The sequence below is a fragment of the Poeciliopsis prolifica genome, unplaced genomic scaffold (assembly GCF_027474105.1).
Source record: "Poeciliopsis prolifica strain line A6 unplaced genomic scaffold, Auburn_PproV2 SCAFFOLD008, whole genome shotgun sequence".
Lineage (NCBI taxonomy): Eukaryota > Metazoa > Chordata > Actinopteri > Cyprinodontiformes > Poeciliidae > Poeciliopsis > Poeciliopsis prolifica.
The window spans coordinates 10,573,498-10,589,029 of record NW_026562383.1 but is presented as its reverse complement, the minus strand read 5'-3'; the positions used below and the strand labels follow the sequence as shown (position 1 = coordinate 10,589,029).

General features: G+C 36.8%; 1 protein-coding gene across 19 annotated transcripts in view; it reads left to right on the top strand.

The window, feature by feature from the left end:
* The window catches only part of mbnl1 (muscleblind-like splicing regulator 1), a 44,615-nt gene extending 29,423 nt beyond the window's left edge, over positions 1-15,192 (top strand). For 6 of the 19 annotated variants that reach the window (XM_055033620.1, XM_055033617.1, XM_055033616.1 and 3 more), the window contains 10 exons: positions 2,362-2,532; positions 3,144-3,368; positions 4,795-5,034; positions 6,050-6,103; positions 7,198-7,351; positions 8,677-8,712; positions 9,444-9,535; positions 9,999-10,043; positions 10,800-10,871; positions 11,792-15,192. In XM_055033620.1, coding sequence (XP_054889595.1) covers positions 2,362-2,532; positions 3,144-3,368; positions 4,795-5,034; positions 6,050-6,103; positions 7,198-7,351; positions 8,677-8,712; positions 9,444-9,535; positions 9,999-10,043; positions 10,800-10,856 — 1,074 coding nt within the window. In that variant the 3' untranslated portion in view covers positions 10,857-10,871; positions 11,792-15,192. Of the gene's footprint in view, positions 1-2,361; positions 2,533-3,143; positions 3,369-4,794; positions 5,035-6,049; positions 6,104-7,197; positions 7,352-8,676; positions 8,713-9,443; positions 9,536-9,998; positions 10,055-10,799; positions 10,872-11,791 lie in introns of all 19 variants that reach the window. The other 13 variants (XR_008606199.1, XR_008606198.1, XM_055033623.1 and 10 more) reach the window with 13 other exon arrangements.
* The last annotated feature ends 340 nt before the right edge of the window (positions 15,193-15,532 follow it).

Genomic DNA, 15,532 nt, shown 5'->3' with positions numbered 1-15,532 from the left:
GAAGCAATGCGTAACAAATATATATATATATAGATAATATCATTACGCGGTGTTATATATGTATCTATAACACCGTGTAATGGTAAGCACCATACGAGGGTGAAACATTGTGGTGGCATTATCATGCCGTGGCGATCCTTTTCTCAAGCAGAGACAGCAAAGTTGGTTGGATTTTATAGGGAAGGTGAATTAAGGTAAATTCGGAGCAACCCTGAAAGAAAACCTGTTGAAGACTGAAAAACACTTGAGATCTGGACCTTCCAGCAGAATACCAGCCCTTAGGGTACAACCAGTGCTACAGTGGAGCAAAGCATATTTGTGTGTTAGCAAGTCCAGGCTTAATTGCAACTGTGAAAAATATTTCAAAACTGGTGTTCGCAAGTGCTCCCCATCCAATCCAACAAAGCTGAAACTATTTTGCAAGAAAAAATTTGAATAAATTTCACACTGTAGGTGTGGAGGCAAACACAAAAAGACTTGCAGCTATAAATGTAGAAACAGGTGGTTCTTCAAAGTACTGACACAGGAGGGTAAACAAACCTTGCAACAGTATTTTTTACCTGTGAATATTTTAAAGTATTTACTTCCTTTTCACAGTTGTGCGTTACTCTGTGTTTATCTACCACACATATAACATTTGTTTATTGTACATTAAAGTATGTGGCTGTGACATGACAAAATAGTTTGAACAGTATGGATACTTTTGGACAAAAACTTTGTCTGTGTTTATCAGTACATTTTTTTTCATTTTCTTACTTTTCTTTCATTTTCTTTCGTTCTTGCAACATGGGAAGTTACTTATGAGTTAAATTGTACTAGCTGTACATTTCCCTGCAGCTAGTTTTAGTTCTTCAGGCACATTTTTTATTTAGTACAGTAGGAGGGAAGGCTGTCTAAATATTAAAGCATCAAGAATTTTTTTTTCTCTTTATGTGGTCTGCTTTGTGCATTAGTCTGACATTTTTGGCATTTATTCAGAGCTCAAGAATGTAAACAGTTTTTGAACCAGATTTTGCGCTAGAATGGTACGTGACAGGTGCCATCATTTTCCACTTCCTAGAAGATTTTATCAGGAAACAACCCACATCAAGCTGTAATTTATAATCCAAGCAGTGCAGAAGATCACAAGGACTGTATATAGAGGTCCATAAATCCAAGTCCATGAATTCTTAATTGGTGTCAGCCTGCCATTAGCTGCACTTGCCGCAATATCCTTAAAAGGAAATCCAGGAGACGGCAGCTTTAAGCAAACAGAAAAAAAATAAAACCCCTTAAAAACACTTTAACCGTTTTACAGCCACCCTGTTTTGCCTCAATATTGGTTCTTGTTTATCCTCCCGCCTCCACACCTGTCTGCTGCTCCAGTGTCAGTGAAAGTAAAAGAAGACTGAAGAGTGGGGTATAGTCACGTCAACGTGTAGAGATAAATCCCAGCTCTGTCAGCAAGAGATAGGTGCCACAAGCCTGCCACTGGCCTGAAAGTAAACACACGCCTTTAATACATCGTGGACTTTGTTGTGTGTGTTTTTGTGCATATTGGACACTGGTCACACGAGCATTACTTCCAAAAGAATGAGCTCTTGAGTGCACAAAAACATAAACATGTATGCATCCTTGGGACTTCTGGCTGCAATTCTAGAAACTGAAAGTATAGAATGATATTTGCTACAGAAAGCAGAATGTGATCTCTGTCCTAAATAATTAGCCAGAAGCTTTGATGCGTTGACCTCTGCATGACTCCTAGGATAATGTAGATGGGTCATATGAGCACATGAGTATTTTTGGTGTCACTTAGACATGTTGTGTGCCTAAACGAGATGTCTGGAGAAAACAGCACTGTACATCAGTCATGACCCCTTGAGGCTGTTGCACACATGCTCACATGTCCCAGCTGGGACCGACAGAAATAGCACGCTGTTAACAATTAGTGACAGTCTGAATGTTTCTTGAATGTAACAGTATGTCATTGACCAGATGTAATTTGTTTGAAATTGTGTAATGTCTTTTTCTCTTTTTTTTTAACTAATGATAAATGCAGCAGACCTAGAAATATATAGGATTTGTGATGTTCACATAAAATATGGGCTGTTGTGGGTCCTGAAAGATCTGCTAACAGGTACAGCAGATAAAAGTTTATCATATTTATCATTATCATTTTGGATAAAACGTCTGCTGTGTTTAAATACATCTAAATACAGCCGGGACTCATTAGAAAATTTATTTTTTCCCCGTATTTTTGTTTCGCATCTTTGTCACTTCCTTAGGAACTTTGCACTTGTTGTCGACGCAGGTAATTCGACCATACCTGCATCACCCATGAGTGATACTAAATGTTGACACTTCTATTGTTTGGCGTCGCAGGGCCGTTGTTCCAGGGAGAACTGCAAGTACCTGCACCCTCCTCCCCATCTAAAGACCCAGCTGGAGATCAATGGCAGGAACAATCTGATTCAGCAGAAGAATATGGCCATGCTTGCCCAGCAGATGCAGCTTGCCAATGCTATGATGCCCGGCACGCAGCTACCCCCTATGGTAAGAGGATGACACGAGTATGAAATACACCAAAGCGACTGTACAGTGAAGCTGTACTGACATGGAAGAAAAATAAAATACGATTTTCAATAATTTTTACAAATAAAAATCCAAAAAGATGGCATTCATTTGAATTTAGCAACACTGCGACACAACTTTGTTGACTTCTGAAGCCAACAACAGAAGCCAAAGAAGATAACACTGAATTGTATTTCGGGGTATCAGTTTTAAAGATGCAAAAAAGAACAAATGAATGTTAAACTTTTCATATTTAATGATTTTTTTTTTTTTTTTTTTCAAAATGCTAAAACCATGGATCATTTACTTCCATTTATTGTTGGCTACTTTGTGTTAGTCTTCCACATCAAATCTCAATCAAACATAGTCAATTAAACAATGACGTGGGATGCTGATGTTTGTGTTTTTAAAGTGACAAATTGTGAAAAAGTTCAAATATAAACCTCTTTCATAAGGCATTTCACGTAACTTCATCTCTCTTCAGCTTTTTTTGTCATGAGTTTATAAATTTTCTCAAACAGAAAGCTTGTGAATGCAAACATTTTATCCATTCTCACAATCAGTTTTTTTTTTTGGTTTTGTTCCTGCTCCAGCCCATGTTTTCAGTGACACCAGGCCTGGCAACCAACGCCAGCGCAGCAGCAGCTGCTGCCGCTGCAGCCTTTAATCCCTACCTGAGCCCTGTGTCTCCGAGCCTGATGCCTCCGGAGATCCTGCCCAGCACCCCTGTGCTCATGGCCTCCAGCCCCACCGTCAGCCAAGTTCCCAATGCCGCTGCTGCTGCAGCCCAGAAACTGCTGAGAACAGACAGGCTTGAGGTAACAGACAAAACAATGGGTGCAATCTATTTATTTCTCAGCATTTTTGTTTTCAAGCGAAAATGCTTCTTTTAGAAGGCAATGTACTGTATTCCAGTAAGACATTAACTTTAATCAAATATACTTTATGCAATGGGTAAATCTGAACATCACAGGTTTAATAGAAGATAAAAACACAAAAAATGGGACTTTTTCTACTCAAAGGCCAAAGTCACAGGAGAAGTTGTGCTTCATGTCCCTGCTGCTGTTGTCTTCAGGTTTCAACAGAGGGAATTCTGATTTCTGTGGAAATTGCTTTTGGTTGAATAGAAAGCACCGTCAGCTACCAGTAACTGCAAAACGTCAGCAAAGAACAGACTCTTATCATTTAGCAAATAAAAAACACAGAAAATACTCTATAATCTGTCATTATTGCAGTTAAAAAATCTTCACTATTGCACTTGCAGATTCGACAAATTTATACCTCTCAATCTTGTTTATATATTAATTAGAAGAAAAAGTATGCACAGCAACATATCAACTCAATTCAGATTAGGTACTAAAAGAAGGTTTTAGCTCTTATTTTAAAGAAAGTGCTGCCCTCTACTGTGTCAGAGGTAAACTTGAGAAGCTTCTGAAGATTAAATTGTGGATATCGTATTTGTTCATACTGGAAAAATGTTTACCTTTCATAACAAACTGCATTAAGCCACAAAGCATGCTGCTTACACAAAGTCTGCTTCCCACTTGTTTAACTTTTTAAAGACAACATTTACCTTAAAACTCTTTAAAGTAAACCCAGTTTTGCCTCAATATTTTTGCCTCAATCTTACTTCACCTCTGCTTTAAGCAAGTGTAGCCATCAGTAATGTAACAAAGAAAAATAACATTAGAAAATTGGTAGATTTTAAATTACAATAAACTTTCCAAAAAATAAAATTTTAAGACCAAATATCTTTAAAAATGTAATACAGTTTTAAAGCTGAACACTAGCACATACCACTAAGTGTTCAAACTACTAAATGGGTTCCCAATAATATTTTAAATTTTTATTAACAAATAAAATGATTTTTTTTTTTACACATTTAACCAAATAGAAATATTTTAAATAGAGATTTTGCATAATTCTGTTTATTAGAATCCATTATTAAGGAGAGAAAGGTGTGTCTATCCTGCGCAATACACAATTTAAAAGTACTATTTATTACTGATTTTTTATAGCTACAAATCAATACCAAAGCAACAGTAAATAAATGTAATAATTACCATTATTAGTTTAATAATCAATATGTTAAATACTTTTAGTAGCAGTAGGTGTTATTAATTCAAAGACAAGCATTTAGATCAAGTCGTACATATTTGTTGTTTTAACTTTTAATTAACTGCTTCACAATGTTTTGATTTGGATTTGGATACTATTTAATTATTCTCCTTCTGACTCATTTAGGTGTGTCGAGAGTACCAGAGGGGAAACTGTGCTCGGGGTGAGGGCGAGTGCCGCTTCGCTCACCCTGCAGACAGCACCATGATCGACACCAATGACAACACCGTCACTGTGTGCATGGACTACATCAAGGGTCGGTGCACCAGGGAAAAGTGCAAGTACTTTCATCCCCCGGCCCACCTGCAGGCCAAAATTAAGGCCACCCAGCATCAGGTGAACCAGGCCACGGCTGCCGCGGCCATGGTGAGCGATCTCTTTTAGTAAGGTTGCACTCCTTTAAATCCGGACAAGACAGAGAGAGAAGTTTTATATTTACAGCAAGTCTAGCTGTGTTAAGATACAGTACCTGCAAAGTTATTCACCTTCATGTTTGAACATGTCTCGCCTTCCTAATTGGTTGTTGTGTAACATTTTCAGTTCTGCTTTTGCCAGGTCAGATATTAAAAGGTCTGCATGTTGGTGTGGGTAAAATCTGCTCTGTGCTGGATGACATGAAGAAGGATAAGACAACAGTGTACTGTAACCAGGACTACTGTCATGTCAAGCTTTTATTTTTTCTTCCTCATTTGTCAAACCGTTTGTTTGGTTCCTTGTTCATCTCATCTCAGACCACGAGCAGAGAGTCCAGTTCCTTTTCTGTCTGTCTCTCTCTGCCTGGCCTCCTTTATGACTCCATTGTTCCTGTTGTTCCTATCTACAACTTCTCTTCCTCTTGATATTATTTGAAACCATTCATTATGCCTTCTGTCTTTTCCTGCTGTAACGGTGCAGTGAATAGTAGCAGCCACACGTCCTGTTTACCTCCGTGTGGTTTTAGTGGTACAGCAACACAGAGAACATGGGAGTGAATCAGTACAATGTCAACTTGATCATGATAGTGAAACAGGGAAATGTGAATTACACCTCTGTACAATTTGCTGTTTATTTGCTGAGGCTCTTTTCAAATGATGGTTGAATAATTTTCTGTTTTCATTTATTCCTGTGTCAAAATAACCACTGTAGTCCGGTAGTTATCATCTCTCTGATGATGATTTAACTGTTGAGTAGTAGAGCTAATGTCCACACTGTGCATGCCTTAGCCCTGTTATCCCCTTTGTATATTGCATTCCAATGATTTGTTTTTTTATTTTTGTTTTTTCTCACCTATACCCAAACTGCACTGCTGCCCCCATGATGCACCTCTGCTTGCTGGTTTATGTTAATGCGCTTGAACCCCATTGGCCCATTGCCATCATGTGCTCGCTGCCTGCTAATTAAGACTCAGTCGGCTGTCAAATCACTGAAGCGACCCCTCGACGCAACCTTTGACCTGGTACTATGACCTTTCACCTTTTAGCTTGGCACGCATGTGGCTTTGTTGTGCAGCAGTGTTTTAACCAAAGATACTTAGCTTTTTGTTTTTTTGTTTAACAATGTTCGTCTCAGTGCAGTGTGTGTTCTTCTTCTTCTTGTTACTCTATAACTGCTGCTTGTGATACAATGACTGTGGCCCGTTAGAGTTCAAACGGTTTGTGTGAAATTTGCAAAAACACAAATTCAGTGTTGCAGATTGTGATAAAGAGTCACAGTCATTTCATCGCCTGCAGCCCATCTAACAAAAGTTAGCGAGGGCGAGGGACGTAGAGCTTCTATTAAAATGGCATGGCTTCAGTCTTGTGTCTAAATGTTAGTGTCAATCTAATGTGTGCATGTCTGTGCTGCTAGAGCATGGGAAATGGATCTGGGTTGGGGCTAGGCTAACCAAACAGGAGTGATCCCACATTAACAGGTTAGTTGTAACAAATGATAGTTCACTCAAATCTTGATCTTGACACTAACCATCAGAAGTCAAGAATGGCCTAATGCCAAGACATGTAGAGAGTTACGCTTGCAATTTTTTTTTCTTGGCTTTAAACCATTTTTGATATATGTTTTTTTTCTGAGTGAACCATCACTTAAACATGGCTTACACAGTTTATCATGGAGCTAGCAGTGCAGCCTCCCTTTCTCTGTGCTTACTACCTGTTCCACCTTGTTAGCAGCCTCATTGTTTTAATGGTTAATGCTTGCTTTATTAGTCAGCCTTATGTGTGTAAAGTTAATAATAAAGTCTTTTTATTAATATATAAATGCCTGTCAGCTCATAGCTCCAGTAGGCATCATGCTCCTGCTTGTGTAGTATTTGTGTCAGACTGCTGCTTGCTTGCTAATAATGATATGATATTGTAATAGTTGTACACACAAAGATGTTGTGGCTCTGTTTCTCTGATGTTCTCTAACGGTTTTATCTTGTTTTCTTCCCTGTCTTTGCCTCTTTCTAACACACCTTCTCTAAATTCCACACACCTCTCTTTCTGTCTATCTCTGCCTCTCTTTTGTTTTTATTTATTTTCCTGTTCACTGTCCTCCCTCCACGTGGATGGGCAGGGCATCACCCCTAGTGTCATGGCTCCCCTCCCAAAGCGGGCGGCTCTGGAGAAGGCCAACGGGGCCACAGCCATGTTTAACACTGGCATGCTTCAGTACCAACAAGCCCTGGCCAGCATGCAGTTTCAGCAGCAAGCTGCTTTCCTCCCATCAGGTATGGCTCCAAAAGCAATCAGCCAGTGGATGGTGGATCAATCTAACATGGCTTCTTTGCTTGGCTGGGGTTTGGCAGGGTGATAGATTGCAACACAGCTCAGTTTGGTCATACACAGTTCAACTATTTCATCAGACAGGAGGAAATTACAGAACTGAGTAAACAACAACTTCCACTTTGAACCAACATAGATTCATACATTGTAAAAGTTTTTGTAGCACTTGATTTTTTTTTCCACTTTTGTCACCTTAGAACGATATACTTCAACAATATATATAGATATAGATATATATATCTATATCTATATATATAGATATATTCTTCAGTTCTTCAGATATATATATATATATATATTATATATATAAATATATATATATATATATATATATATATATATATATATATATATATATATATATATATATATACATATATATATATATATATACATATATATATCTATATATTTACTTTTTTGCGTATGGGGAGTAATGATTAATGAAGTGGAACAAAAACTAATGCAAGGCTTTCAGCACATTATAAATAAAAATATGATTAAGGTTTGATGCAGTCTTCATATTTGGTGGTAAAATAGATATCTAAAGGTTGCAGGACAGTAGCTGTCAGGCAATAGAGTTGAGAACCTTTCCCTAAACGCACCATCTCTATCACAAAAGTGGCTGTAACATGCTGAGGGGAATACAAATGCAAGCTAAACCTTGCAATATAAATATTGTTGTAATGTGACAAAATGTTTTAAAGATCAATAGAAATGTAAATTTGTACAAGTTACTGCTTGTGTCTTGTATTGCAGTTTAAGAGGAAGGACCTAAATGCATGCTTTATGTTTTGTATGGCACTGCAAGACCCTGATGAATTAAGATGGGATTTTAATCTCTTTCTTCTGACTAATTACGTTAATTAAACTGAATGTCTATCTGTAGAATTTAGTGTAACAGTTTTAACTAAATACAAAATGAACAACCATAAAATATATCAGACTGTTTAATAGACCGTGGGATGGGGTCAAACCGTGGTTCTCGGACTTTGCTTTGGGCTCATTGCTGGAATGTGTATTTGATGTTCAATGATTATAATGATTATCTTCCTATTATGCTTAGCAAATTACAAACTCTTACACTACCCTGCAAAAAAAAAGTCTCAGTCACCTCTGCACCTTCTCCAGTCACTGATGTCTGTGTTTGAGAAATATTAACTTTTTCTCCCACGTTATCTCTCCCTTCCATCTAACGAATCTTGTGATGGGCTGTTTTGATTTCTCTTCCCTACCCAATCCACTTCCTGTTGCACTGCATGATGGGCAGGCTCAATATTGTGCATGACACCTGCAGCCAGTGTTGGTAGGTTCCAGCTTTTCCTTCTTCAGTTGTTTTTTTGTTGTTGTTGTTGTTGTTTTTTTCCTTTTCTGTAACCTGGTGTCTTTGAGTCACTGGTCATCAAAATCAAATTGCCAATAAAAATTATTTGTTAGAATTAGAGCTCAATGTTGATTTTGGTGACCCCGGAGTCGCTGTTTTAGCTGAGTAAAGATGTGAGTTCGCACCTGAAACTTAAGTGCACAAAATGAAAGAGGAATGGTGTGAAACAGAATTTTGTTTATCAGGTGAATTCAGTAGTGGTAAAACTGACCTTGCTTTGTTAGTTCCCCTCATAAACTGCTTGAACAGTCGACTTCGTGCTTGTTAAGAACCTTTTTTGGCCGTTCTAACTTGATTGACCCACTTTTTATACCTAAAGAATACTAAGGGAGTTCAATTATAACTGGCCCCTTCATCTCCTCTGCTGTAGTTACTTTATTATTAAACATCATGAAACAATCAATTTTAGGTGAACTTTTAAAGTTAGGTGGGCTAAGAAAATAAAGCACAATTGAATCACTTCAATTGTAATATGCATTCAAGTCTTGGCAGAGAGAAGTCAGGGGAACTAGTTTAATCGAATCCCACTTGGGCCCAGCCCTACCTCTTTCCCCCCGCTCACATTTTCCTTCTTTTTATTTGTCTGGTTTGTATGTGGCTCCTCTGCTCCTCTGTGTATTTATGCTTACATGATTTTCCCTCCAAAACAAAAGTTCCCATGATGCACGGTGGTACTCCAGCCACTGTGTCTGCAGCCACCACATCTGCCACAAGCGTTCCCTTCGCAACTGCCTCCACCAATCAGGTTTGCACCTCTACCACCTTCTATCTATCTATCTATCTATCTATCTATCTATCTATCTATCTATCTATCTATCTATCTATCTATCTATCTATCTATCTATCTATCTATCTATCTATCTATCTATCTATCTATCTATCTATCTATCTATCTATCTATCTATCTATCTATCTATCTATCTATCTATCTATCTATCTATCTATCTATCTATCTATCTGTGCACATTGATAGAGTTGGAATGCTTGTGTCTTATAATGGGTGGGTTGGGTAGAAAGCAGTACTCCCTCTTGTTGGCCTACACTTGTCCAACATGCCATATTTAATGTCTTAACACATTATGACAAAGCATTTCTTTTGGCTATATTAGTTAACTATAAGCATAATCATTTTTTTCTTTAAAGTATCTGATGTGTATTTATTCTGTGTCCTCATTGTAACCTTGATTTTTGTCCTTTCCACCTTTGAGGACTCTTCCTTATCAAAGTTGACTACCAACGAATACATGCAATTGGTATGTATGAGGTAGTTGTCTTTTTTTTTCATCTGTTTAATTTTTGTTTTTCTACATTTTTGAGAGCCTTTTTGCACAGCTTGTGCAACAGTCGCTGTATGTGCCCCCCTGGTGCTTGGCTTACTTTTGTTTTTTGTTCTTTTTAGCAGCCGCTTCCAGCACATAAAGCAAAGCTGTACCATTATCTTTGTGTTTAAACGCTGGACTATTTATTCCCCCGCCCCTTTTTTTTTTTTTTTTTTTTTTTTTTTTAGTTAAAAAGCAGTATTTGCAATGTTGCAACATTCTGATTGAAATTTTGCTAGAGGTGAATAATACAGAATAAAAGTTTTTGGCAAAAGAATTAAGAATCAGCCAAAATGTCATGCATTATTACATGTTTTCCACATCTGATTGAGGTGTGAAGGTCAACAACATGGAGGACTTAGATTTGCATGGGGAAAGCCACCTAACTGAGAGCTTCCCATCCAACCCTCCCTCATCTCACACTTCCTTTAAGTCACCCTTCTCCCCTCCTGCTGGTGTGTCTTGATTGAACTATTTGTCCTCAGTTTGACAAACTTGCATCGATTGTGCCCCCGAATGTAGCAATAAGCTTGTCCTGTCTTCTTAACTTTGTCTCCTTTCAGCAGCGAGCTCATCTTATAGAGAGAGGATGTGGTTACATTGCGCTGATCTGTTTTTTTACAGGCCAATGCTCACTCTGTGTGTTTTCGATTTGACATGCTTCATATGATCTCTGTTTTCTGTCACCAGATTCCAATAATATCTGCAGATCACCTGAGTAGTCACAAGTACTTGACTCAAATGTAGTTCCTCTTAAGAACAGTGAGTTTCTATTTCAGTGCTTCTATTCTGTCTATTCATTGCAGGACTATAGGCTTTATTGTGTGACTCGCTTTAGCTCTGGTTTCAACTCTATGGCCGTAGAGTATCGGTTAATGCAGTGTTTTACCGTAGTATTCCTACTCTTTGGGATGTTCCACTTTAAGGTCCCATCACAACCACAAACTCCAGTGCATTTTATTTGGATTTTATGTGATAGACAGTCACAAATTGCATGTTTGCGAACTGGAAGAATGATGATTTACTCTGACAACTTTTAACAAAGTCATGTGCACAAATTGCCTCCACATTACATGTAATCACTAAATAGAGTCCACAGGTATCACTATAAATGGTGAGGGAGAAAGTTGTGGATTTTCAAAACTTTGAAGTACACTGTTCAGTCTACTTTCAAAAAAAGAAGAGTGCAGCCCACACTAACGAGAACATTCAATAGGATAGAAGTCAATGCGAACTGAGTGAGTCTTCATGGAAAAGTACCAAGAAATAACACATAGGACATCCTGGATGAAGCCCGGTTGGACTTGTAATAAGGGATTTAGTCAGATTCATTTTTTTAATCAAAATTAAACTTTTTGATCTAAACTACTTGCAGCTTTAATTAGAACAAAATGAGGTTCTATCAAATGCTGACTAATGGGAGCTGATTACTCATACTTGTCACCTTTTTGTTATTCGTAAGATAAACATTAAAAACCATGACTTGCTTTCCTTCCACTTTGCATTTAAGCAACACTGTGGGTTTTTTTTTTAGCACATACAATTTCAGTAAAATACACTGACGTTTTTGGTAGTAGGGTGACAAAATGCTAAAAAGTTGAAGTGGCATAAAAACCTTTGCAGGACACTCCATTTACTCGATTCCCTAAACGTTCTTAAGTGACATCCATCCTCTCTTACAGATCAAATGAATGTGTGCTGGCACCGTCCAAGCCAAAAGAGTTAAGCCTTTATATACATAACCTTCAGAATGTCAAGCAATGGGACAAGGAGGGTCAGCCATCTCTTAGCCTGTCCACAATGAGGGACTCGTCACATGTGTCAAGGGTACAACACACGATCTGTGCCATCTTCCCACATATCAATATCCAGAAGAATTTGCCGTCAGAATCGACGTCCAGCCGAGAAGAAGAGGATGAGTTGGTGGAAACAGTCGCGTAACACCTCTGTGTCTAACTGAATCATACCACTCAGTTTGCTCTACTTGTTATCATAACTGCATGCACAGAAGGTTAAAGGCATTGTTGCTACATGACAACATCTAGTGCTGGTACGTTAACAGACCAAGAGTTTTTCTTCCTCTTTATTGTTTCTTTTTTTCTGCTTTATTTTTAATCAATAGCCATATTTCATAGTTTACAAGTGGAATGCAAATATGCACCTTGAATTTAATTGAAATCTGAAAGGCACAATGATATTATCATTTCTCTCTCTCTCTCTCTCTGCCAAATGCATTGGGCGTGTACAGTATTGTGTTTTACGGCTACTAGTGAAACTAGATGTTGAAATGAGGGTCTTGGACATATGAATGTTCTGGGTAAACCAACATACCTGTGTACCTTGAAAGCACAGCCAGGCTAGCTTTTCTCACCTTGTCATGTGCCATCAGGGCCATACAGCTAAAACCAGAGTGTTATCTCAGCAGTGTTATTTGTTTACCGAAGGTAAAACTTTTGTATGGCTCTTTTTGTATTGTTTTCTTTTAGAATCTCCATTCTGAGTGTTTTTTATTATTGTTATTATTATTGTTATTATTTTAATCTTCTTTTTTTTAGATTTCATTAGGTTTGAAAGTGGGGTTTAATTTTTTGTTTTGTTTTTTTTTAATCAAATGTGGAGAGTGTTTTTCTAAAAATCTGTCATGCCTCCTTTAACGAACCAGTTTTATTTGTCAGGATAATTTGTTAATCAAGTCCGTCGACTCTAAAGCCTGGGGAAGTAGAGGGAGTAGCTTTAATTAGTGTTGTGTTACTTTATTCCATCCTTTTTTAACAGGAGCAGCTCTAAGAACGTGTCTCCAAGAAGCACTTTTGAGCCACTTTTAAAAACAACAGGCCCAAAGGTTTTGTAGGTCATTGAAAACCATTCGTGCACTTCAGTTTTTTGGTTCACTCTGTTTCGGTTTCTCATTTTTACTATAGAGTGCTACTTGCATTTCAAGAAAAATATGAAGCTTTTGTTGATCTCACTATGAAACCAAAGCACAGATTTGCTCTTAAGTCTTACTCACATCTAAATTGAGGATTAAACAGATAAGGAAATATGTTAATTATCTTTCCTCCATGTGCTTGTCGTGTGATTATTTCCCTCTTAGGTCTTCACAGAAACGTGTGCTGTGTTTTTACCAATGTTATGTACCTAACAAAGCCTTAGATCACAATTTATGGGTCTGTACCCAATCAAATGTCCTTTCAATCACCATGCAGGTAACAAAAAAAAAAAACACCAATGAGTTTTATACTTCACATAAGCCGCTTTTGATCTTTTTTTGTTGTTGTTTGTCTCTCTTTCTGAAACAATTACTCTCCTAAATTTTATTGAATTTATGTGTTATGTACTACTTAAGAATTTGAATCTATTTGAGGTATGTAGTTTTAGATCTTTTCTCTTTTTTTTGCCTTACTATATTATTACTTGACAACATTCATATAGCCGTTGTAGATGTTAAGATAGTATGACATTCATAACTTTTTCAAACCATATAGAGGATAATGTGTTTAAATATTCACTTCATTCATATAGCTGGATGTCTTTCTCATTTGTTGTTGTATTTGTCAATTAATTTTATTGATGAGAAACTTTTTGATACAAGGAATGAGATGATTGTCGGAAAAGTTCCGATTTTCCTTGTAACATGTCAATGTCATGTTTGAAAATACTATATTGTATTGAGAAAAAAAAAGTGGATTGTCCATGTTTGAGAGGAAAAAAATATTTTCTACTGTATCCATTTCAAAGAGATATGTAGTTTTGTTTGAATATTAAGTTTGCCCTGAATGTCAGGCCAAAACGAGCAGTGAGACTGATGTTGATGTTTGTTGAGATTTGGAGTGAGGAAAGCCGAGACTTTTGCCCCCCGCTGGGGAAGAGTCGGACATGCTGCAGATAATGAGTTCTAACCTAAGGGACGAAGGTTAACTTTTTGCACTTCTGTATATAGTAAAATGAACAGAGAAAAAAAACCGTGTATCATAATGAGATATTATTTTGAATAAAAAGAAAACAGATCTATAATTATAAGGAATTTTGTTAGATTAATTTAAAATTCTTAAATCAGAAGACCAGCTAAAATTCGCTTGCAAAGAAGGGCACTAGTTTCTTGGCCAATGCATTCAGAGAAAGCTATGCGCTTATTTTATAGGTGGCTCGTAATGCCAGGGAATGTTGCAGGGGAGTGGATTTCCCCGTGTCATGCTAACTCTATGCCTCTGATATGATGACATATCCATTAAGGTCCATATACTCATTTACTGGACAAGCAGTGTCCCATGGTACAGTAGACACATGAATCTAAAAAATAAATAAAAAATATATATCTTCTATTATAGTTTGAATTGATTGCATGTAAACAAAAGAACCTGTGTAGATATATAAGGACAGATGGCACTTTGAGATCCACAAAACCTAAAAAAATCAAAATAAAAAATATTTTTTGTTCTTTTGTTTCTGAAATTATACATACCGTAGATAACATCTACAGTGTGGAGAAATAATACTTTTAAAAACAAGTCATCTTACACAAGTATTTCCAAACAAACAAGTTATTTAAAAAAAAAAAAAAGAAAAGAAAACATGTTAGTACTTGTCCACCTCAGATATGTTCAGATAGAGAATTACAGTCCCCACTAACTCACAAGCAGTTGTTCCTGCTTTTCTTAGCTGTGCACTCAGCAGGCGAAGGCTCATCATACCAAATGCATATTTGGCAAATTCCTCTTTAAAATGAATGTAAAAGTCAGTGTCAATATGTTTCTAACTTGAGGCTGCTTTGTATAGTCGCTACATAACCAAAGCACCATTTTCTCAAAGAAATAAAATAAAATACAAGACTTTTCCAAGTCTTCTGGCTGCAACCAAGGTCTTTCTTCTTCCCTGCTGGGTGCACATGTTCGCTTTTGACTGCTTTTTACTTGTAAGCGCAGACACATGTTATGTATTTGCTAACAGCTGTCACATGATGATGTACTATTCTGTCTCCAGATTTGTTTATGCTCATTTTATTGTTGCCATATTTGACTCTTGCTGTATGGATGAAAACAACAACAAAAAAATCTGAATAAAACTATTTGATTTGCTCATGCAACTTTGTGTTTTTGATTTTGGAGGTTAATTTAGGTCATGGTACATAGAGATGGAGGCTTTAAGATTCTATATATATATATATATATATATATATATATATATATATATATATATATATATATATATATATAAAATATATATATATATATATATATATATATATATATATATATATATATATATATATACATATATATGTTTGAAATTTGTTGGTCACTCCTGTGGTAGTACTTCCACTGTACATTGTGTTAAGAATGACTCAAATTAGCATTTTTTTTTCTCATACTCTGATTATTAACTTAGTTTAAACCTTTATTTTAGGTCAGTTAGGATTATCAAAG